This window comes from Chlamydotis macqueenii, chromosome 6 (genome assembly GCF_036417535.1).
Source record: "Chlamydotis macqueenii isolate bChlMac1 chromosome 6, bChlMac1.mat, whole genome shotgun sequence".
NCBI lineage: Eukaryota > Metazoa > Chordata > Aves > Otidiformes > Otididae > Chlamydotis > Chlamydotis macqueenii.
This window is the reverse complement of record NC_141561.1, coordinates 39,454,318-39,479,356: the sequence shown is the minus strand read 5'-3', so window position 1 is coordinate 39,479,356 and position 25,039 is coordinate 39,454,318. Positions and strand designations below refer to the sequence as shown.

The 25,039-nt window shown below is 42.6% G+C and overlaps 1 protein-coding gene across 1 annotated transcript in view; it reads right to left on the bottom strand.

The window, feature by feature from the left end:
- The window catches only part of UBE2F (ubiquitin conjugating enzyme E2 F (putative)), a 70,218-nt gene extending 52,953 nt beyond the window's left edge, over positions 1–17,265 (bottom strand). The window contains exons 1-4 of the mRNA XM_086751203.1: positions 17,112–17,265; positions 14,519–14,652; positions 5,632–5,661; positions 3,622–3,687 (exon numbers count right to left, since the gene is read on the bottom strand). Coding sequence (XP_086607329.1) covers positions 3,622–3,687; positions 5,632–5,661; positions 14,519–14,636 — 214 coding nt within the window. The 5' untranslated portion in view covers positions 14,637–14,652; positions 17,112–17,265. The remainder of the gene's footprint in view (positions 1–3,621; positions 3,688–5,631; positions 5,662–14,518; positions 14,653–17,111) is intronic.
- Between the last annotated feature and the right edge of the window lie 7,774 nt (positions 17,266–25,039).

The window sequence follows — 25,039 nt, the reverse complement described above, 5'->3', positions numbered from 1 at the left end:
GCCATTGACAAGACTCCTGCAAAAAGGGAGCGTGTCTGAGCTCCAGTTTTCCTCCTACTGTTTAAATTTATGTCTTCAAGCTGTATTAACAGAGTAAGCATCCCTCCCACTTCACTCTTGAGTTTCATTATCAACAGCCTGACTCTAAATCCTAGTTTGCATTTTTAAGGTGTTTTGATGGCTAAGAGTGCTGTGAAAATAAACCAAATTATTTTACTCCCTTAAAAGAAAATGCAAGATAATTAGGACAGGCCACAAAGGATGAGCTTTTGATAGTAGCTCCTGAAATCAGCAGCACAGAAATGCTCAGCCATGCTCACTGACATTGGTCATTTTATGGCACGCAGAATAGAAAACAGGCTCTCTATTAATTCCCTGAAGAACAGGACTCTAAAATAACCACACTAACCCCAAACTACCCCAGCTGCCTGGGAACTGCAGAAAAACTGCATTAGCTCTACGTATTCCTCTAGTTTTCTTCATGTACAAGCTACCTAAACCCACCTTTTTTTTTTCCCCCAGGTCATTACCACGCTTTAGTCTCAGCTTCCAATTTTGTGCTCCAAATATCAGTGCAGCAGGCAGGACTCTGCCTGCTTTGTAAGCATCTATCTTCTTTTCCTTAGGTTGTGATCCAATAAGGTACTGGCACAAAAATGAGGCAAGCAGTGGCATAAGGGCATTTTTCAGCAACAGCACGATTGTTTCAGACGGCAAAAGGAAAAAGAAGCTTCAGACAGCAGTGAAAGCCAGCAGTATCTCCCTCAAGAACACACAATTTGTCCATCGTGGCAGCAAAATCTAAGTCTTATCCATTTTCTATCGTGTGCTACTATATATTCACTCATGGTACACTGCAGAAAGCTGTAACATAAAGGAATCAGAATTCCTTGAGCACAAGTAACTTTTTATGCAAAATAAGCAGTCAACCTCATCAAGATTTTCTAAATTCATTTTCATTTAAAACTCACTGTCACCAGAATAATTTTGTGACATTAAATACTTACTAAGAAAGGCTACTGAGAGAAGTGGAGAGCAAGGGAGCTGAATGCATTTGTTTGACAGTAAAGTTTATTTTCTTATTCAAATTAACCTTTTGTGTGAACCTAAAGAAGCTTCTTTCACTGCCCTTTCAAGACCAGCCACATTCAAGCTGACCGCATAAAACAAAACACCCGAGAACAGGCTTTGTCAACAACATAAAGCTAGAAGGCTGGCCACAAAAGGCATTCCTAGTGTTGAAAAACATGTTCAGTCAGTGCCTTAATCGTACCCTGACAGCCGGCTGCTTTCAGAAACTGTCTTGGTGTAAGACTCCTTATAAAACGTGGTTTCAACATTCAAGCTCTAACGTTAATCAGAATATAAGAGAACTTAAACATAAAATATGAATATAAAATAAACTGCAGCCCTGTAGCAGATCAGTCATAGAAGGATGCAACCTCTGTAACTGAGAATCCTAAGAAGTGAGCCAGCAAGAATCTTTGTGCTGTGCAGACTACCAACTCTGGCTTATGCACGCTTACTACGTAAGTCCTAACTGAGATCTGCACGGCAGCATGAGATATTCCCCGGCAGCCGCAGCTGCGCTGAGCCCAGCTCTTGTTTCACAACTGGGAAGCTGCAGAGATATTTGCAAAGCGCTCCCTTAAGAGCCAGATGTATGAGCAGGATTTCTAGAAGTAACTCAGCTCCTCAATGCAAGAGAGAGTTCCGGGCAGGAGGAGGAAAACTGGCTCTTCCTCCAGCCTGCCAAGATTCATACAACATTGTTCAGACACTGCAAAAACCGTTGCATCAAGGAAAGATTTTGGCCCGTCTGACCCAGACAAATTCTGTGACAACCACTTAGCTGCCTCTCTGCCATCCCACAGAAAACTAGTATTTAGCACATGCTAGAGAAAAATCTCAATAATTAAGGGAATCAGAAAGCTACAAGGATTTCCTTGGTATGTGTTACGTTCTGCCTTTAGAGAGCTGTGCTAAGCTGTAGCTGATCACAACATTCTGTACCTGAGTTATGCACAGCTGAAAATAGATGTTTACTTGGGTCAGACTGCAACTGCAGAGACTTCAGCTGTGCAGCTATATTTAGAGTAAAAAATGTTAATTAATATCATCTCGTTCCCAAGATCGTTGCAGCAATGAAGCTAGCACAGAAAACATGCTCTGCACTCAACGACTGTCTTCTGACTGCAACACCTTGCTGCACAGCAGTTAACAGACAAAAAAAAAAAAAAAAAGACTATTTATTCAGACACTTTAGAGTTAGTATGAAGCAGCTGTCATTGCTTCACATTCCCTAACTCTCATGGTGATGATCTTGTAAAGTCAGTTCATTTCCAAAACGGAATAAAGCAGCATCATATAAACTGAAGGACATTCGGTGCAAGCAGACTAACGCTCACCAAGTAAACATGAATACATCTCACACAGAATGAGAGGCTGAAAGTCCTAGGGCTTGCATTTATTTTTATTACACTAAGGGCAGCCTTACTCATTTTTCCATCACAAAAAGCAATCACATGAATGAACGTGTTAGAAGACCACCCAGGATTTCTACCAACGAGGAAGTGCTAGCTGATTTTGGCTAAGAAGCAGCAACAGTGACCTCTAGTGATCATTGACTTCAAAGTAACTGGATTATCAGAAACATTCCTATCACTTATGTTAAGTGTAAACCATTATTTCTATAGGTAAGAAATCAGGAGGACTCCCATACTGCATCTGAATTCTGTTCACAATAAGCATCTGCAGAAAATGTGCATGTACAACAATTAGTTGGCACGGAGTTACTCATCCCATCACATCTACCTCAAACAATTCAGTGCACTGCAGATGTCAATATTTTCATTTAAGGAGTTGCAAAGAGTCTCAAAGGGACACACAGTAAAAACAAGAAGTGCACCTAAAGTTTAAATAATCTTCCATACAAATTCATCCGCAAAACAAACCTAACTTTCTATTCTAAAATGGACAGCCATGTGAGCAAAACTCTGTAATTTCAGGTGGCTATTAAGAAACTTCCATGGACATGATAAATTCTGAAAGTGTTTTTACTGAACAGCATGCCAGCAGAAGCTTCACAGTATACTTAAGTTGTATTAATAATAAAATAACTAATTTCCATATACTTGAATATTCAAAGACTAAGACTCCCACCTGTTAAGCATCTTCAGACATGCATAGATTTGAAGTTTTCCACAGTACTACATCTCTCATCTACCTTTTCATCTCTGCAGACTCAAGCAATCAGTAGAAAAGAATAAATACGCAACAGGGCTGGCAATAGAGTAATTTCTCTACGTGTAGTCCAAGATTTTTCTCAGCAAATAAAACAAGGCAGTTTGAAATTGGCTGAGAGAAAAAAAAATGTTTTCAATCAAAGTGATCAAACAAGACCTGAATACTTCCTAAACCTGCTCAATTTTGATGGCCTTTTTATTGGAACAGAGTTCTCAAAATCCAAATTCTCCATTGCCTCTATTAAATAATCGCTGTATTACAGCCAGTCTTTCTTTGACTAGAGAGTTTATTGGATTCTTAAGCAAACTCTTGGAAATATATTTCCTAAACACCAACACACACAAAAACAGAAGTAACACGTTTAAAAAAAATTACCTGGGATTACGGTTAGCTGAAAGTAATGAAGCTTGTTTGGGTCAGGAAAATTCACTTTACATGTACCTGTGAAGTGAAAGAATAATTATTATCAGACAATTGTTTTTCCACTGTTGGGAAAGTAAGTATATAATCTTTCCTACTCTCCAAATTCACGCCCTGATTAATCCCTACCTTCCAGTCAAGTGATTTCCTCCTACACTTTGTCTCTAAGCGTCTCTTCCTTATACAGTCTCAGGTCACCTGCGGTAACGGAACTTCACTTCTTTGAGCTGTGAGGAAGAAGCTTATTTCCTTTCAGTAATTATGCTGTCTCAAAGACCTTAAAATGTCAAAGGATTTGGTCTTCTGTATATATAGTAGCTACACGCTAAGATGACAGCATACATAACGAGCATCTCTTCCTTACAAGTTCTTTAATGGTAATGTATCTTATTAACATTTGATCATACACTGCAGTCTGCAAGAAGTCATGCCACCACAGCCCTACGCTAACAAAGGATTATTTATACCTGCAAGGTATAATGAGATACAAGCTTTACTGAAAGCCTCATCCAAAAGCCAGTGAAGTCTCTGTTCAGCTGTCATATCAAACAAGTTTCTTCTGCATAACCAATTACACACACTATCAGGGAAGGTTATGGAGCAACATTACAAACCAAACACTGTTTCTAGTTTCTAGATTAATTTAGCAGAATAGTGAGAGTGAAGAACAAATGTAGAAAAAAAAAAAAAGATAAAACATCAAACTGATGAAACCAGCCAGTGGTTCCGGTTCAATAGATGCAAGCTCACAGTATAACAGCTCTTTGTTCGCATTTGATGACACAAACTAAGTTGCCTTCCCAGGCACAAAACCGGCCTTTCTTAACTGTGGCAGAGACAAGCTGGCACTAGAAGACATGTATATCCATGGATACATTATCATCCATGTTATGCAGCCTTTAGCTTCTTAACTCATCAAGCTGCCTGTTCTTTTCCTGTAGTCTAGGAGCTAAATTTATGAGAGATATAGACCCTATTTGCCTGAAAAAATTACTGAAACTGTACACAAACCCTAGGAATGCATTTGCATTGTAGCAACTACAAACTCTGATATACATTTCCCAGGTGTCTGTTCTCCTATAGAAGAGTCTACACAAAAATGTTCAACAAAAGTTAAAATTACTTTATGTAAAATCTCTATAACTGCCTTCAAGAAAGAAGAGTATACAGAAAGGATGAGTTAAATAATGCTTCTTCCTGCCCTCCCTTTTTGCTGCTTCTGTTCAGTATTTTTTCCTCCTCCTTGTAATTCCTCCCATCAGGCAGGCTGTACACTGAAAAGCCTGATTTTTAAGACCGAAGCATTGATCTGGATTTAGAATCATCAGCAAATAGAAGATGCTCATCAGAAGCAGCATTCAGAAGTCTAACCCGGAGAGAAAAAATACGGTCAAAACTTCCCTTAGATGGGGAAAGACTTGAAATACCACAAGCTACCTGCCAGTATAATCAGAGAGAATAGCTGCTGCTTTTATTTGCAAGACAAGCAGATGGACAAGACAGTGTGAATGCACAGCACAGTAATAACCCACACGTACACTCTCAGTCTGCTGCAAGCAGCTCGTGTCTCTTCTGCGGGGAAAACATCTTAGATTACTCTGAAACAGGAATGTGTACCACAGGAAGTTAGGCAGAGCAAACCATGGGCTCTGAATATACCTCTGAGCTTACTAGGCAATAATTTGTTGTGCTTGTTTGTATTCCAAGAACTCGTGGCAGAATGATGCTGTTCTGGTCAGCATTTGAAGGGAAAGGGAGCTCACAGCATTATATATGTTACAAGTAAAATTACAGGGCTAAAACCACATTATCTTGCTTTTTTTTTTTAAGGAATATGGATCACTTTTTAAAATAAATATTTTTGTTATTATTTTCACTATTAACAAACACATCAGGTTACAGCTTGCATGTGAAGTGAAAAAGCATTAGATTGACTTAATATCTGCCATTAAATGCTATACTTACATGGTAAATTAGCTTCAAGTTCTGCAACCTCTGTCAAAAGAAAAAAAAAAAAGAAACACACAACTGTTATTTACACAAGCATAAAGCAATTCTTTTAGTCCAAATTAGCAGATCTAACTTAAACCACTCCGTAAATCAAATTTTACTTAAAAATATAGTTAAGCTGCAGTGGAGGTTTACCTGGAAATTTCTCTTTAAGCCATTCAATTCATTACTAAAAACGCTCATCTGCCCTATAGACAATGCAAACGTATCCTACTGCGATTAGGAGGTTCAGCTCCACCAAGACTGAAGCTCCGGGGCTTCTAATACACAGAGCACTGGCACAAGCATACACATCACCACTCTCCAGCATCCAACTGCTAATGCTCTTCCACCATCAGCTACAGGCTGCTTCAGGTTACCCACTGCTTTTGTAGGGAAGCCTCCAAGCACGATGCCACCTACCGCACACCTGAAAACAGCTACTGAAACCCTAATTCAAGGGCACTGCCGTGCCAGATGTGGTCCTGCCTGCAGAAACCAGCATTAAGAGCACAGAAAGAACACAGAAAGACAAGCCTTCACTTCAGGCACCTGGCACAGCAACACGCACTGGTTGATGATAAAAACTGCATCCATTGCACAACTCCCCATAAACCTCTGCGCTGTTGAACAAACTCACGAGTGCTGATTTTTCTTCTCCTGTCTCTGCTAGGTATCTCCCCTGGGAGTACAGTTTGCTATAGATATGCACTCTTGTTCAATTAAGGTTTCTTTTTATTTATTATATTTCCCATGCATAAAACTTAAAAATTATTCACAGAAGAAAGGAAGTCAGCCAATTTAGTTGCATAGCTCCTAGGAAGGGAAGTTGATTCCTAAGTCCTCTCTTTGTCATGCTACTTCCTCTGGAAGATCCCCTGCTTTCTCCATCTCCTGTGCAGTTTATTGAAGTCTTACTTTCAACTACCTGTAGTTCACGGAAGTATGAATGAGATGTATCGAGATACCCCCTCCTTTTACTTCTGAAGTTCTAGGAAACCTAATGAAATGTTGGGTTTTGGTTTTTTTTGCATTTTCTGTAGTCTTTTTTACCACTTGATCTCTGACTTTGCTTCCTGATCACAGACACAGCCCATTTATTTCAGCTAACAACAACATGTAAGAGATTTCAACTCTAACTCTCAAAAAAATAAATCTAAAGAAAACTGTAGTTTTCACGGGGAGTGATTTCTTGGCACAGAATCCAAGCTGATTTCATCACAATTAAGAGACCACTAATTTCTCAGAACTTTTCTTGCATTCATGCTTACCAAACCTGGCTGGTCTCTGCAGTGAGCACTGCGCTTATCTGACTCCCACCTCCCACCTGCTTGGCACAGTGCTGGTATCTCTGCATCTGCAGCCTACTACACCAAGAGAGAAAACCCCACCAAAACAGAAGCACTGTGTTTCACGCTTCCCTAAGGAAGGACTTCATTTTCACTTTCCTTTTCTAGTTTAAAAAAAAAAACCAACAACAAACATAACCAACTAGTGAAGGCTGCAGCTACACAAACCCATCATAAGAGTGTTTCCCCCATCCCTTTCTCTTTAAACTCACCAGCCTTTCATAGCAGAAGGCACTATCAATCTTCACTACAGGGTAGAGTTTAGGACCTGCCTCTTATTTTAAGGTGTTAACTGCTTTCCTTATGGCTTTCTGTGCTTGTGTGTTTCGGCTTAATGAATCCTGCCCGCCCCTCACTTCAATTCTGAGAAAAGAGCAAAAGGAAAAAAAAAATTAAAAAAAAAAAATCCAAGGACAGAGCATGTTCAAACCCATCAATGACAGCAGCTCTGCTGAGCCAGGGCCTCACTTCTGCCTCCTGCAAGCGCCAGTAGAGAATCTCCTGGTCACCATAGTTCCTTTGAAGTGTGAAAAAATCTCCTGGAATGCATTTGTGCTTCCATGTTTCCCTTTGTCATGGCACAAGAATGAGTGGGTTTCCCTTTGTCACAGCAGAAGAATTGAGCGTGTTTTCTTGTGGAAACATGAAAACGAAGGCGCTCACACCCATGAGTACAGAACAGCGTGCTCTTTCTTTGCAGGTGTGCAAACAGGTGGGAAGGCTACGATAACCAACCTGCACAAAAGCTTTGTAAATAAAGGCAAGTTCCCCAAAAATAAGCTTTCTAATCAACTCTGCAACAAACCACTGAAATTAAGAACAAAACAACTTTATAAAGATTAAAAAAAAAGCAGGTAAAGACCCACTTCAATAATCTAAACTTTTAAAGTAACACCAAGTAAGGAAACAGATGCTACTATTAACTGTGCCACATTAACATTGGTGAGTAACAATAATTAGAACACTTAATGCACCAAAGCCACAGTGTTGGCGAGTTTTCCAAATTCTATGGCTCTTGCTAGTGATAGTCTTGACATTGAAATCATTTTTGTATTTTGCTGCTCTGAAAGCAAACATTTTGACCACCTCATTCAAATTCCATAAGGATTCTGATGTTTTACACTATGTATTTTCTACATAAAGTAAGACCACCAACAAGAATATTCTCCGTAAGAGAACACCCCTTGTGCAGTCTGCCAACTTACTGCCATGGTTCAACAAATTTGTAAATAAGCAAAACATGGAAGCAACAGTTACAGCTCCAATGCACTGAACTTCCAGGAGCTCCAAAAGCCTCACTAAACTAAAGAGCAAACTTAATCTCAGAATCTTTCTGACCTTGTCTATCAAACAAAATACTGTGTGAGAGCACTCCAAAACTTCCACAGGAAGATAGTACTCGTCAGTGCCGGCTCAGCACTGGCTTAGCAGAGGTGCAGAAAGACTGCGGAGCATCTCAATTCCTCTCGCAGTCAAGAGGGCTGATTGTCAAGAAGCAGCAAACCCGTGAGCACTGCAAGGCCCTGCTCCTGCTCTGATAAGCCACCCTGGGTAGGTTTGAAAGGCTGTAAGCGCAGACGTGTGCCAGAGCTTTAGCAGGAAGCAAACTGGGATGCAGTCAGCCCAAACCCAGACGAGCTCCGAACCAGCCAGCCTGGTGTTCCTGAAACCTTAGGTCATCCAGTGCAGGAGCACATCCAATGGCAGGTGCCATCTGCAGACTCCTGCTCTTGACCCAGTATGCACTTGTTTGAACAGTTCCAAACGCTATTTTAAACCATCAAACATAAAAAGAAGGTAAGGGTTAAACTTCTTCCAAAGTTCCACAAACTTTGGAAGAGTTGAATGCAAACTGATTATGCTTCAGAAACAGCTTAGGAACTTTACAAAACAGGGGAAAGCTAAGGCTAACACAAGGAACCAGAGCTATTTATAAATTATTTCACAAACAATAACTCTCTCTACCCATGACAATTCTCAGGACAGAAATAGGAACACACACACACTTCTGACGTGTGCACAGGCATATGGTTTATGAGACCCACGTGAACGTTATATTCAGTAACGCCCAGACTATAATCACCTTTTTCCTGCCCCCTCCCCTTCCCCCACCCCAACAAGTCAGAATATAGAAGTGCTTTGTGTACTAGCCTCACTACAAAGAGTCTGTCTGTATCAGAGGCATAAGGAGTGAAGCAATACACTGAACCAGACCTCCCTTTGCCAGTGAAGTCCTAGAAAAAGTCTCACTAATAATTTCTCAAATTACCTTCAATTCTCATCGTGTATTTTTAGCTTTGCAATATCTATCACAGTTACACTGCAAGTACTTTACTGTAAACTACCGGTTTCTTCTTTAATAAAGGTAAATCACTCATTTATCAAGCAGCTTTCCACTGTCTTCTTCCAAAATAAGGGATTTCACTTTGAAGGGCTGAAAAGCATAATTGAAAAGGAAATGCTTTTGTCAATAAGTTGTGTAATGTGCAAAAAGTTAATGCAGCATTTTTAAAACTATGCCTCACATAATTTCAAGAGCGTTAATGAAGGAAGGTTTTTTCTTTTAATTCTCAAAAGAGAAGTATTTTCTGTCCTCCCAATTTTCCTCACCTGTCATTGTAAGGAGGGATATTACTGTATCAGAAGGATTGAAGAAAGCAAATATACGGATTCTCCTCGTTTTTATTTACATGCATATTTACTTCATTTTTATGATCAGTTTCCCACTTCCTTCCAAATGCACACCTGAAACATCTTCCAGTTACATAAACCTGGTTGTAAAACCCACAAATGGTGAAGACAACTGAGGAATAATCCATGCTAACTCATTTTATAGGTGTTAAATTTGTCCAAGCTGTCACTCACAATCACACTAAGCAGCACTGATAATATAAAACCGAATGATGTTTAGATGCACTATAAAAAAAATCATTTCAAGGGATGCGATCAATAAGCATATACATTGCTGATATTACTGACATCCTGGCATGTTCTTTAATTCAATTTAGGAATCACGTGCCTTAGACAATATTAAACTTAAATAGTACTCTGGCTTGTCCTCAGCCCGTTTCACGTTTTCAGAAAGGATCTACCTTTCAAGTTTAGCACTGCATGGCTCAGAGCATCCTGCAGGAGCAGTCATGTGGCCTCTATTCCTAACTCCATTAAGTTCCCTCTTAGAGATTAATTTAAAGCGGTTTTAACATCAAAAATTGCCTCAACAAATTGAAAGTAGCTAAAGCAAGTGTATGTCTTGCTCTATTGTAATTGGTGTACCACTCTGACAGAATTAGGGCCCTGCTCTCCAACTGAGCCTACATTGAAAATCCAGGGAAAACAGAGATGCCAGAATGAGTCATACCGAACTTGGTTAAAAGTTGTGCTTTATCAGAGCCTCTCTCCCTGCCAGAGAGGCAGCAGAGCCCCTTCAAGCACCATTTCTGTCCGCTGCTCCCCCTCACATCAGTATTTGCTTTCTACCTTCTCCAGTTGTTCACGTTTCCTCCTTTTCATTCGTCTTAATACACGTTAGTCACTGCTTGGTCTCCCTCCAGTCCACCACTCCTTGGTTAGAAAGTCTCTGTCCAAGAAATGTCAGTCTGAATTACTACTCCTCACCCTCCCACACCCTCAGTGATTTGAAGTGGTGGATGTTCTCCTGTGACTTCCCAGGGTTTCAGAACTACCTTGTGCTCCTCACCCTGGGTACATGTACCCTGCTAGCCTCCCAAGTGTGCTCCATTAGCTGCTGAGATAATCAGCAGGGCACAGGCTGCTACCAAGTCCTGGTTAGCAGCTGTGACTTTAACACCTCAGAGGAAAAACAGCTGGAAGAGAATATCCAGCTGCCTCAGAATTACTTCCCTACATAAAACTTTAGAGATTTTTTTTTTTTTCCTTTCATAATATGTCCAGGAAATAATCTACCGAAACGGTGCCCTGAGCCATGATTGATATTTGAATATATAACAACAACACAGGACATGTAAGCAATCAAAGGCACAGCTTAGAAAAACTAGCAAAGGGCACCAATGTTTTAAGAGTCACTTTTTCACAGAAGTGGGGAAAAAAAGCCTGTTTAACATGCACCCATCACTAAAACCAAGGACAGCACCTCATGACACTTGGCTGACAGCTCACATACTTCCAGTTTTAGTAAAATTATTTCAAATGTCCACTTTGAATTTTCTTCTCATTCATATGGTGCCAATAGCTAACATTTTACCTAAATTATCACTTATTTTTCCCTACTTTACAGAAACATCAGTTAGCAGACACATGTAGTTGGTCTATGCCAAGTTTTTAAAATTTTGTAAGCGTTGTCCACACTTATCAGTTGCTGCGGTCATGACAATCCACCCCATAATCAAAATAGCACTGATCTATTTACCAGCCAGTGTGCACAATACATTTGAGGACTGCAGGGTTACCAGTGCGACAACACACCCTTAAAAAAGACCCTTTAACGTCTCCTTGGATTGGACTCTCTATCAGCACAAACAAGACTGGTTTTAATTTACCTCCAGATAAAAATCAGACACTGTCTGTGTCTGGGCGATACCGCTAGTAGAACTGGCAGACATCTGTCTGCAGAATTTATTAGACTATCACCAATTTACTGTGGATCAGGAACAGGAGAATATCTTCCCAGCACATCATCACCACTCGAGCAGGCAAACCACTATCTGACCTTGGCTTATTGCTATCACCAGCTCCCAGGGCCAGGCGGGATTTAAGGTACTGTGCCAAAAATCACCCTCAGCTAAGCTTCCCGGACAGCCCCACCACGTATGTAAGCTGCTGTGGAGGACGCTGCACAGATCACTTGCCTGCTGCTCTACTGACTCAGAAGCTATAGACTTAAGGCCAAAAAGGATCCAGGTGTGCTACAGGGAGAGCACAGCTACCACTGAGCTCTCTAACGTAAGTGACCACACTCCCTTGTTCTTTCAACTCACAGGCTTTATACAGTAGAGTAAAACCACCACCACCGTTAAGAGGTACAACTGAACCAGCACTAACGTCAGCACAACTGCTGGGGCAAATAAGAACAGAATATGCTGGGCCTTTTCTCCTCTCCTCCTTCTCCTTCCTTACTGATGGCCAGCATGTCTTGTCTTTTTTTGTAGAATAGATTATTTTTTAATTCACAGTTGCCAGGAGATTGACCTGATTGAGCCTTTCTCCCATTCTGCAACTGTCATCTGTCTGGTTGATAACTCCAGCCTAAACAAACATCAGTAACAACTTCTACTTAAAACTACTCTTACAGGCTCCTACTAACTTTGTTTCAAGTCTAATAAAACAGCCTATTACAGGTTCATACAACCAAGCGGTAAAAGGCATTCTGGCTGCACGCGTACCTTTAGCAGGCAGCTCTTCACTCCCTATCAAACTCATTCCTGCAGATCTAGACAATGCGACCTAAAAACACTATCAACGTCAGACGTCCAGCTTCACTCAGGCTCTCAGTGTTGTAGATGGTGCTTCAGCTGATCTAGCTTGAAGAGCTGGAGCAAGTTCTAGAAACTTTTGTAATTGAACGGTCTACATTTAGTTTAAAGTGCAGCTTAAAAGAAAATATCTTCAAAAAGCCTTTTTCAGGCTAACTACTAGATCTCCCCCTCACTTTCAGTGTAGTTACACTGAAGTGATGTAACTTTATTGCCAGTTCCCAGTTCAGTCCAAAAACCATCCTACCCAGACTGACAGTCGCTCCTACAACTCTTTTTGGAGAGCCAATTTTCACACACAATAGGATCACCATCTAACACTCACGCTTGTCAGAAGGATGCTGGCAGTGACCTGCTTTTAACATTTGTCCGTTTGGGACCCAACTCGGTCAATACTCAGTCTGTGGTGGTTTGCTAATGGTAGCCATAGCAATTACAATGTCAATACTAATTTTCTACAGCTTACATTCTTTTCTTCCCCTGCAGACATAAGTAAGCTTTGAGTCATAAAAGTGAAAAAACATGATTATTCTAAGGGTACAGCGGCACTTCAAACTGTACCAGGCATTGTAGTTGAAATGTCTTTATACTACACTGCTATTTTCCCTTCAAGAATACACTTGTAGGTTAATGAAAATCTCAGATTATGTATATTTAGTAATTTGGCTTTGTAGCTTAGCCTGGTTAAAGAGCTTACTGCTCCTGCCTGGTATCTTTCCCCCTCAGAACTGCAGTTAACTGAGGATTCCCAAACTGGAATTCTAAAGCAAGCTCTTTGCAAGAGGTATCACATCAGCGTTTAAAGTGAATTAAAACTCCCTGTCCTTAGAACAATGCAAAGAGAGAAAATTCTGACGGTAATATTCCTACAGTCTAGCTGAGGCACTTCCCAGCGCACCGAGGCAGCAGCATTTGCAGTGGAACCTTGCTCCAGTATACAGTTATATGGCAGAATCTACCCTGATTTGAAAAAGGCATGTAACGCTATAGTTAGGCAAATATACCAGAGGGATTCTCAAGCCATTCTGAAATAAGACCAGGACATGAGCACGTTTCATTTGACTGGCATGAATCCTGACCATGACAGCCTACACATCAACGGGAGCGTATCTGCTATTGATCATTTCTAGCAGAAACACCAGCCTAAACAACATGATTCCTTGCCACTACGTCAAGCTGTACAGCTCGACCGTTAAAACACTCAACTATTACTAGAGGGAGTAAACCTGAGTTTAAGCCCATAGTAACTGCAAAGTGCCCGCACCTATGGATTTTAAAATATAAGATTATGCGTGCTACAGAAAATCCGAAAAACAAAAAAGAGCCATCCCCAGTTTTCCTATAAAATAGCTTAATTACTGTCTCTCAAACTACTTCATTTATCCAGAACTGCCAAAAAGCAAAATTTTTTTTTACCTCCAACAATGGAGAGTCAGGTAGTAGCAACCTACAGTAGCCTTTCTTGAACAGACCACGTGGTGCTACAAAAATGAGGGGGCTGGTTTTTTATTCGCTACCTCACACTCAACTTCCTGTGACTCCAGGAAGTCCTGGAAAAAGGACTATGAAAAGTATCTCTTTGCATTGCTTTTTTGAGCTTTTTTTTAAAGTTTACTGCCTCTGATCTGTACCATTAAAGACCACCAGGAGACTGTTATTACTTTTCGGACTTTCTTTCCTGTTACAGGCAGTTATATTTTTGCTCAAAAGATACCCTTCCATCAAGTCAAATCTGATGTTCTCCTCCTACATGTTTCGTGACACTTGGGACAATTTTTTATCATAACATTTTAATTGATGACAGTTCCCAATGACAGATTAATTCTTCAACAGAGTAAGGAGGAGGCTTTCCATGTTTTACATTATTCAATGAAAATAAGTGTCCTACAGGCAAAGAGCTGTTGGAGATGTGATGCGCACCAATATACACCCTACAGTATAAACCATGAGGTAAGTCACAAGCAATTTAAAAAATATTTATGGAAATCATTTCATACTGAGCACTGTCAACACACCTGCAAACTCTAAATCCCGAAATATTCAAACACAAATTCCTTTCACCTTTAACAAGTAATTTGTCTCGAACAGACACCCTCCGAGTTGAATCGGAAGCTGGATTGGATGCACGGGGTCCTCTGACACCATCATCCCGCTTCAACTTGCTTGCCAGAGTTAGCATTACTGCTGTCTTCAACCTAGAACAGAAATATTGGAATAAAGGCAATTACCAAAACAAAAAACGTACAAAACCAAGTTACAGTTAGTTTCTTTTTCAATAACTACGATCATATTCTTTGCAGTCAAACAAAGAATACGATATATGCAGCTAACACGACTGCAATTAAAGCCAAGAATGGCCTAGAGTACTTAAAGAATGGGAGTTTGTTTCAGATGTGAATACCGAGGGAGTTACAGTACATTAGGCCAAGAGGAAGTTCAATTTTGCCAGAGAAAGGTCAGACTTTCATCATTGTTTACAATCCAATTTCACTGCAGTATACCACTGCTTGACACCGCTCCTTTGAAAATACTCCTGCCGGATCCCTGGCCAGATAACCTGCTACGTCCACTCTCATCCACGCTTCAATATTCGGGGTTACTTTTTGTCTGGCCAAAAAATAAAGAGAGAAAGGGGAGGGGAGGTGTTACTGGAACAATTCTCTAACACTAGGAAGCAAACTTTGAGTCAGCTACCAGGACACAAGAAAGGAAATGGATTTAAACTGCAAATAGTGCAATTATCTACGCAGCTGCACAACAATAACTCTTCCCAGAGCAAAGCAACGATGGAGAATGTTACATACGGAGATTTGGAAACTGAAAAGAAGAGAATTTTTGCTGTGTCAGTCCTCCACTATAGAAGATAACTGACAAATACATTACAGTAAAAAGTGGACAGAATGCCAAAGTCATAAAACCAAAACATTCCTTCTGTCATGGTTTAATACATCTTGACACTACCCTTAGATGAAGGCAACACGTTCTTCTTCACAGTTTGGCCAAAATCAACATAATGCTGACAAGATCCATGCTCTTTAGGCCCAACCACCACTAAAATGGTAGGAGAAATGTTTATCCTTTAGTCGTATGAGTTAAGCAAAAAAAAATTAAGAGGGGGGGACTTGTAAAAAGATAGTATATAGCCTTTCCATGAAACAGTTTGCATAGAAGACCAGGCAGTTACCCAGACAGGAAAACGGACATTCAGGTAGCATCAGCTCTCAGAGTACAAAATGGAGAGTCAGCAGAGATACTCATAAGGCAAACGATAAAGTCCAGCAAACCACTGATGAAGAGGATCGCACTATAAAATGACAACACAAGTGAAGTTTAACAGGTCCACTGCAACAGCAGTTACTTCTCTTGTTCATTTCGTTTGTTCTTGTCACAGAGTAAACAGGAGACAAAGCCTCTGGCCTGTCGATTTCATCGCTCTATCTGTGAAATATATCTGACTGTATCAGCCCTATTGCTTTCCCCAGGTTGTGTGAAAGCTGACAGATTTATACCAAACATCAAACCAACACCAAATACTGGTCAAGGGGCAAGAAGGAGAAATAAAACAAGTGACGCCACACCTGGGTGTTGAGAAGAACCTAATAGGTAAGTGAATAACAAGGTTTAAAAAAAAAAAAAAAAAAAGGAAAGCACATATTTCACAATAGTACTTAACAGTATGAAACTTGGGTAAGATCTACAAGAAGGTCAAGTTCTCTGAAGCTGATAAGTACGTGTGTTAGCTTCACAATCCAGATTCTTTTAAAAAAAAAAGTAAAATTCAGGGCAAATTAAATCCTGCTTGCTCAACTGAAACATTCAGTAGGTTTTCTCTCCCACTACCCCACAGAAAGAATAAGTAGACAAAACAGTTCTTTTTTCCTTGGAGAAGAGAAAGTCAACAACTGGTTTTCGGGGGTTGAGGGGGGGAAGAGGAGGAGTAGGGGAGTCTAGGAAATAGTCTCACAAGGTCTAAAAGGAAAAAAAAAAAAAAAAGAAAAACTGTAAACTGCAGGCAACTCCCTCAAAAAAAAAAACAAACCACCCATCTTTTAGGTGCCAAGTCCAAATGAAATCAACCTCAATGGGAATTAAATGCCTAAATACCTTAAAAGATCTGTTTCCTCACCGCTTGCCCTAGAAACTAGGAAACCAAAGAGAAGTGTGACCAGTGTGGAAAAGAGATTACCGTCTCCAGCTATATCCCAAATGTCATCAGCGGAGCACAGCGAGGAAGCACCCAAAACTTGCCAACCGCACGGGGAAAGCGAGGCTGTGCCACTGCGGGAACCGGGATTATTTACCGAGCCCCGGGATTTCTCCAGCTCCCTTGGGTGCGGGGGGGGGGGGGGGGCGGCCCTGCCCCGCACTGCCGGTTCCCCGCTCCCTGCGCCCCCGGGAAGCCCCTCCGCAGGGGGAGAAGGGAGGCGCGGCGGGGGCACGGCCCTGTTAGGCCGGGGGAGCGCTCCCGGGGGCCCAGAGGGGTCCTCCCCCGTGGCGCGGCCGGGGCCCCGAGGCCTGGCGGGCCAGGGCCGCCCCGGGAGATGTCGGGGAGCGAAGGGGGCCGGGCCTGAGGCGGGGCGGGAGGGGCTGGGCCCGAGCCCCGGCCCGAAGGGGAAGCAGAGAAGGGGGGGGCAAAGGGACGGCCCGCACTCACCTGAGCGCGGCGTCAAGGCCCGGCTCCCGCGGCCAACACCATCCCCGGGGCTGGCCCGGGGCAGCCGGCGGCGGCGGCGCGGCTCCTCCCTCCTTCCCGCCCTTGCCCTCCCTCCCTCAGCGGCGGGGCCGCCGGAAGTGGGCAGCGGGGGGGGGGGGGGGTTGGGGGGGAGGCGGAGGCGCGCACCCGGCAACAACCGCTTTCGCCGGCCGCGCGCGGAGATCTCGCGAGAGTTCAAGGGGAATTGGCGGAGGGGGAGCAACGGCGTCCGGCGAGTTCTCGCGAGAGTTGCGAGTGGCGGCAAAGGGCTGGGGAAGGCGTTGAGAGCCCGGCAGGGCGGCGCCATTTTGAGGCGCAGGAGGAGGGGGAAGCAGTTGAGGCCCCGCCGCCATTTTGACGCGCAGGAGCGCGGCTCTGTCCTCTGTGTCTGAGGAAAATCAGGGCCCTGCCAGCGGGAACGGCCTTCCCTCAGCACCAATGTGGTCTTCTACCATCACCTTGCAGGGCTGTAGTATTAATTACAGCAGATCACCAGGTAGATGTGAAAAATGGCAGCATTACAAGAGGAGGAAAACCAACAATCATCATGATTTCAAAAGGGGACCTTAAACATCTGGCATGCTGCGGCCATTTCATTAGTGACTGCTTAAATTAATTCACTTCAACTGCACATTCCAGCACCAGGTCAGTGGAAGAAATGGTCAATCAGATTAAATGATTGTAAAAAAAAATTATAATAAGGGTGCATTTAATATTAGAGAATAAGCGACTGACTTCACCAGTTGACTCTTCAGAAGCTCTTTCATGATCAGATTAAATCAGACCCTCAACCTGTAAATCTTCAATATGTGCATAGCTTTAACGAGGTCTTCCATGCACTAGCTTCCAGTTAATAAAGGAACCAAAGTAAAGCAATTGGAGAAGCATCCAGGTTAGAAGGCTTGATCAAGCAAAGCTAGAGACCCGACACAAGGTTTAGCAGTCAGCTAATAGAATACTTGCTGCATCCTAAAAATTCACTGGAATAATATTGCTTCCCCTTCACTAAAAAATGATTGAAATTTATTGTAGTCAAATCTAGTTAAACCAGTGCAGAACCGCAACATGGAGGCCTTAAATTGTCAGAACCCTTCCACAGCAGTTGGACTAGATGATCATTGTAGGTCCCTTCCAACTTAAATATTCTATTCTGTTCTATTAATGCAAAGATTGTCAGTCAAATTTATTTTTCCGCAAGTTTTAGTAACAGCCTGTCCATTTCCAGTTGCTCATGTTTTGTTTTTCAGCTGAGAAAAACTGTAACCGAAAGATGAAGAAAGTATGTTTGTAGAAAAACCTGCTCTCCGCTGTCTGGCTTCAGCAGGGTAGAAGGCAAGAGAGGAATTAAAAACCAAGCCCGAGGGGTGTGTGTATGTGCCGATGATGGCTAGAAACAGTGAATGTGGCAGCCCTTGGTTTCCTACCTTGGCTCCGTTTTCTGCTTTTGCTGATATTTTTTCCTCCCTTGAAGGCCACTGCCCACTACCAAAATCTAAAATTCAGTGAGCAGGCCAGAGTCACAACAGCGTTATTATTAGTTAGGCTTAAAATGCCTTGACCTTAAAAACAGCTAAGCTGTTCTTTAGAAAAGTCAAGAAATCGGCTTCTATTTTATCTTCAGGTATCGCCAGCTCTCCTGCCTTTTCCTGCAGTACAGCAGTTCAGTTAATATCTGGCCACTGTGACCCGTGCTGGGATTAATAAAATGTTTTTATGAACCAGTTCATAAAGGTGCTGTCAACATACTGCTGCCTCCTCTAAAGACTAATTAAAGCTGAGCCAATACTATCCAGTGCAGGCTGTAACAGTGTCAAGACTCCTTGCACCCTCTGCCAGTTCCTCTTATTAGCGATGAGCAAAATTCAGCATTCGGTCTTCGATGACCTTCTGGAACTGCTTAACAATTTCAGTTTATAATGGCGTGAAGAAAAGTCTTTGAAAATCAGATTAATCTAAACCCATGGTCCAATTATTATTTTTCTTCAGACAGTGTTATTGTAAGTCTAGACAGAGAGACGGCAGGGCTGTTTACTGGAAGCAAGAGTCTCCTATTTTAAACTACCCACGCAACATCTAGTTTGGGAAAAAATGAAGTGAACGTGGTGAATATAGACAAAATATGTATCCTAAGGGAGACGCGGCATGTGCACACGCTTCCTACTGCCACGTTTTCTCAACTCGTGTTTGCTCATTCTTTAATTTTGTTTTTGACAAGATGTTTTTCTCATTCTCTCACCTCCTTTTATCTCTTAGGCTCGAAGAATGTAGTGTAAGCTACTCCTGAAGCTGATCTCTCAGTCACCCAAGAGCGAGGAGACCACGATCTTGAGAAATACTATGCGCTTACATAGAACCTAGATTTCCACCAGTACCAGCTGATCTGGGGCAAATTCAGGCAAACTGCTCCAGTGAAAACTTTCCTGGCGGATTCCTCAAATCAGGCACTGCGCTGTGTGTTTGAGGCATCAAAACAAGATGTTTCCAGAGGTGCTGCTGAAGAGGTCCGAGTCTCGAAGGTTCAGCACTTAAGGAAACAACCACTGGTGAGAGTAGTTTACAAAGTAATTTTATAATCTTATATCTATACCTCTGTATCAGTACTTAAAAACACTACTTGAAAACGAGTAATAGCTAAAACCCACTTTCAGCTGATGCACGCAGGATTAAGTATTTTGTTTTCCCATCACTGTGTCTGTGGCCTGGCAAGTATTTCGTGCTTCATATAGCAAGAGTTTGAGCTGGTGCAGACGTCACCTGGTGCGGCAAACAAAACCAAGATTTCTCCTCTCTTGGATTTCAGGCAATTACCCAGCTGTGACTGTTTTTAAAGCTAGAGAAGGCAAAACAAGCATCTTTCATTTAAACTGTGCCACCATTTAAAGAGTATTTATGTCTTCTTGTGTACTTTTCTCATGCTTTTATTTAACATGTATGTTTCTCTGCTGGGGATGAAGCAGAGCAAGTCGGCTTTTTGTTAAAGTATCAGCTCCTGCCTTAACGAGCGATTGTGGAAGTTCTCATGTTGTTGGGAACAAAGAGAACCAACCATTATCCTACCTCCCTCACGGGTTCTCTAAACACGGCTTTTCTGTGCTCTTACTTTAAAAATGCTAGCTCTATATCCAGACACATTCCATCTGCTGAAAAATAAAGTAGAAGTCCCTGCTGCTCACATTTCAGTCCCAAAGTTTGCTGTCTCCAGATAGATGCTGGTTCTGCATTTGTGCTGGAGTGCTCAGCAAGCCAGGGCAAGGGTCACACGTTGTGCCTACAGAAAAGCAAAAAACTGGACCTTAATGGAGAAGGCCGCATGGTTTTGGGCCTTAAAACAGGGACAAGTTAAGGATATAGCTGGTTTTTAAGACTCTTTTTAGACAAGGGATCTGCTTTTAAGTACAAAGGTAAAAGCAATGCGGTATCACACAACTTGCGGTGTTTAAACAGTGAAGGAAGTCAGTGAGCAACCCGGACTTCCTGGTGTGGTAGAAAATGTGCTCAAAAGTCTTTGCTTTCCACCACCTTGTTTGCTTCTTTGGGTTTAACCTGTGCTGGCTTCCTCCCCTCCCTCTCTTTTAAGAGAGCATCCTGCTTTTAGATTAAAATCATTACAGACTGACCTGTCACACCAGACCCAAAACTGGCTTTGGAGTATCAGAAAGATGATGATGTTGTGCAACAGTAACTATGGCAATGGCGCTTGCAGTATTACAGCGGCCAGTTCGTGTCCGTGTAGCCAAGAAAAAGTAAATATCACTGATAGGAGGCACGTGAGATCGTTGCCACGTGTAATGCTTTGCCTCCTGCACGCTTCGACTCGCGTCTGCTGCAAGCCGTTTGGAATTGCATCGTGGTCATGATGGCAATATCGGAGCTTTTTTCCACATGCAGCTTTATTAAAGTCATATGAAAAGAAGATCTCTAGAGTTCTTGCAGTAACAGCTGGCTTCCCAGCACAGTTGTGCATCGCTGTGGACAGTTTGTAAGCAAAGCACCGAAGAAACGTGCCAAGAGAAGAGAAAAAACAGCCCCATGGGCTCTGTCTCGTGATGATTGCCAAGCGGCTGAAATTTGATGTATACTTTATAGCAAACAATTGCACAACCCTCCGATTACAATCGGTGAATATGTTTGCTGATACTTATCGGAGACTGCATTGGCCTGGAATTCAGCTGCTGCTTCCCCTGGGCACCACTAAAACCAGAGAACGAAACACTAGAGCAATGCTCAAAATCAGATTAGAAAGCCAAGTTTTGCCTGCAGGTCTAGGGGGGAGAGAGGAAAAAAAAAAAAAAAAAAAAAAAAAAAGGCCAAAAGCCCCACACTGTTTTTGTTTGGTTTTTTTGAAGGCTTGCATTTCTTGCCTAGAGAGTTCTAATCTTGACTTTTTTTTCTTGAGCGGAGTAATCCTGTCTTTCATCTCCTGGAACATAGTCAGCCTGCAGGACTTCACATCCGTGGAGGTCACAGTCCTCAATGACAACCTGAACTTTGGAGCTGGAGCCAGCCCAGCACCATGAGAGAGTGTTACATTTTCAGCTTTTGGCTTGCCTAATGATTAACCCAGAACCCTTTTTGTCCTTTAAAAAGAGATTGGTGTAACACATGGTGTAACACATCACCTACAGCCATGATTCAGTTTGGATATTCAAAAGAGGTGACAGACACCGCAGTCTGTTGAGATGACAGTAACTCAAGGATAGCACAGGGACTGAGAGCTCCTTCACTCCGATGGGTTGTGGACCTCTCTTTCGCTACGTAAAATGATTCCTTGTGGAAATAGCACTTGAAGCAGCATCAAGAAAGCACAGTCATGGTCCTCCAACCCAGACACGTCCTCCCGGAGAAAAGACCATGGAGCAAACTAGGAACCAGGAATGACTTGGAGAAATACTTACGAAGCATATCTGAACTTTCCTCCTTCACCTTTTTTCATTCCAGCATTTAGGGATGGGGTTGTTATCTTGGGCCTGTGAAGGCTTTCCCATAAACCAGCTGGAATTCCCTTTTTACTTCGACAGCTCACAGTCATACTCTAGCAAATGCAAGAGGCTGTTCCTTAAAACCTGAGCCTTTAAATGCTTGCACCAAAGGTATTTCAATTACTACATTTTCCTGATATGCCCCTCAGTTCTGCCAAGTTCGGCATAAATCACAGCCTTCCATTTTGTAAATCTACTTCTTTTTTTCTTTCCTTTTTTTTTTCCTCCTTTTTTCCTTCCTATTTCATTTATCTGTCAAGTCTGTCAGTGCTGGGTGCAAAGATTCCAGGCTTTTGTCTGAAACAACTGGAGGGGTTTGTGCTGTGAAAGGAGTGACCGTGCACAGAGAATCAGTCTTGGTGCAGTAAGTCCTCCTTTCCAAGCAAAACAGAGAAATCAGATTTCTTTAATGAAAGAGAAAATGAAGAATACTCCAGGAGAGGGACATCTTCCCTGGAGCCAGAAAGCCATCCCAGCCCTGTCTGCAAGCATTTCTGTGGGAGCACGAGTGCATGAAGGGAGTCGGGGATGCAGGTTGCTGAGGGAAGTTCTCCAGAGACGGAACGATTCAATCACGGCTACAGAGGTGACAGCCAAAGTGAGACTCCTGGAGTGCAGAGGAAGCAAGTCATGACTAATTCAGGTAGCAGTTTGGAGTCCCGAGAGCCTGCGGCAGCTATCTTTTGGCCTGTTTCTCTAGTCCAAAGTCCTGGGTTTTGCATGAAAATTAGTAACCCGACAGGCACTCGTACGTGTGCAGCTAAAGACGTCTGCGGCTCAAAGTGAAGGTTGTTTTTCAAATAACCTTTTTTGTCAAAGGAAATTAAAAGCAGTCGGATCTCACTGAACACTCTCCCCGCATGGCAACATAACAAAATGATTCCCAGTATGATTGCTGAGGGACAGGAGTTATAATTTTGAATTACAAACAGCACCAGACAGGAGGAGAAATTACAACATCAAGAGCAGCAGTATCTAGCGTATTAGAAAGCAGAACGTTCCCATAACACCAGCAGAAACTCATTTTCCTATTCCTCAGAGTGCCGAGCATCCCTGAAAAGTGCTGCTGCTACCAGGTGAGAGCAGGTTTATTCCTTACATGTTACCAACCTGCGTTCTGGTCGGAGGGTTTGGCGCAGTTGTTTATGACCCAGGAGCGTATAACACCATCCATCGATAAAACTCAGCTGTTGGGGTTTTTTTTGTTTTGCCTGCAGAAATGTCACCTGCACCATGCTGGGCAACACTCCCTGCGAAGCTGCGGAGTTTTTGCCGCTCGGGACCAGTGCAAAGAAGGCTGAACTGAAGAACTCCCAAACTCCACTGCCTTTTCCGTAATCTGGTAGGTGTTTACTCTGCTTGTTTGATAGAAGCACAAAACCATGTGCATACATGAAATAAAGCCAGCCCTATCAAAATAAAACTCCACAGCAAAATGCAAACAAGATCTCAACACCTGCCCATCGATCACTAGCGGGGAGGCACAATCACCTCTGCCACGAGGTATTTTGTGCTCTTCAGCCACAGAGCTGCCTTCTCATGATGGCCTTTATGTTTCACCCTCTAACAGTTCAGTCTCTTCCACGACATCAGTATTTTCCCTGTGATGCTACAAATCACAAACAAGCAGCTGGCTCAGGGGAGCCAGCTGCCTTCACCCTTTTCCAACCATTTGGTCTACCTCGATGCTTTCCCGGTCATTTTCCAAGCAGAGCTTGGCACAGAAAGCTCCCCTCCACTGCAGGTTAAACGTGCATCCGTCTACCTTTTGGGTTTCTTTCTGGTAAATTTTGCCCTTGGGGCCAGAGATGGGAGTCTGCATGGGAGCTACAGTAGCTGCTGCCAAATGCTGGGACCATATGGAGACACAGCAAAACCAAGGCTTTCTGCCTGTGCTCCTGCTCTTTCTGTGTCTGAACTAAAACTAAAGCAAAGAGCACACCTCTCTCATTTTCCTTGGGGAAGCTGAAAAATTGCCATTAACATCCTTCTGCATTAACACACCAAGCACTCAGTGATGCTCAGGAAGGCCCTGACTCCCCAGCGTCACCCTCCCAGCACCCTTCCCCTGAGCCTGCAGGAAAAGCCAAAGCACTTCTTGCCCACCTGCAAGCATCCTCCAGGAGAAGCAGATGGGCTCATCCTGAGCTACAAAAAGCTGGCAGGGGCGTTAGGCTAATGGTGGCTAGCTGCAGCACTTGCAGCTGTATCGTTAGGCTTTCCTCTCCAGATCCATGTATCCACCTAACACAAGCATCCGTCCTGGAAGCGGGTGCCCAGCAGGGACAGCCCCGGCCGCAACAGCATCCATCTGTCCCCAAAGGCAAACCCCAGGGGGGCCGGTCAGGGTGCACCCCCAGACAACTGGAGATGAAGAGATGAACACCTGTGCCAAAGTTCTGCTAATTTTCAAGTGCTCAAAATTCACCTCAATGTCCTCCCTCATCCCCCACAATAACTTGCATTCCAAAGGGACGATACTGTAGCAAAGCGCAGTAAAAACATACTGTGGCTGCTTGTCCATTTATGGTGTCTATTTTATTTTTTATATTAAATAGCATATAAAAATAATTTATATAGGCAAATATACATAATAGACTCTGCAATAAATAGCAAGTACAAAAAAGATTTTCTTAAAAACATTGTTTTGAAAACCAGCAAAACAAAGATATCCAATAAATACATTCATCCCTGTTAAATAGCATCTTTCAGGAATGGCATTTCTTTACCTCTTCCTGAGCCATTTATAAATACACAATAAGTTAAAAGACAGTGAAAACAAAATTCCCTGAGCTCACATAAATAAGAAAAATGCTTAAATAGGAAATACAGTCCAGTGGTGCAGTAAGAATCATTTTTCCCGGTCCTCGGAGCATCCTTTGGGGCCGGTGAGGGCTGTGCCGACGGGGG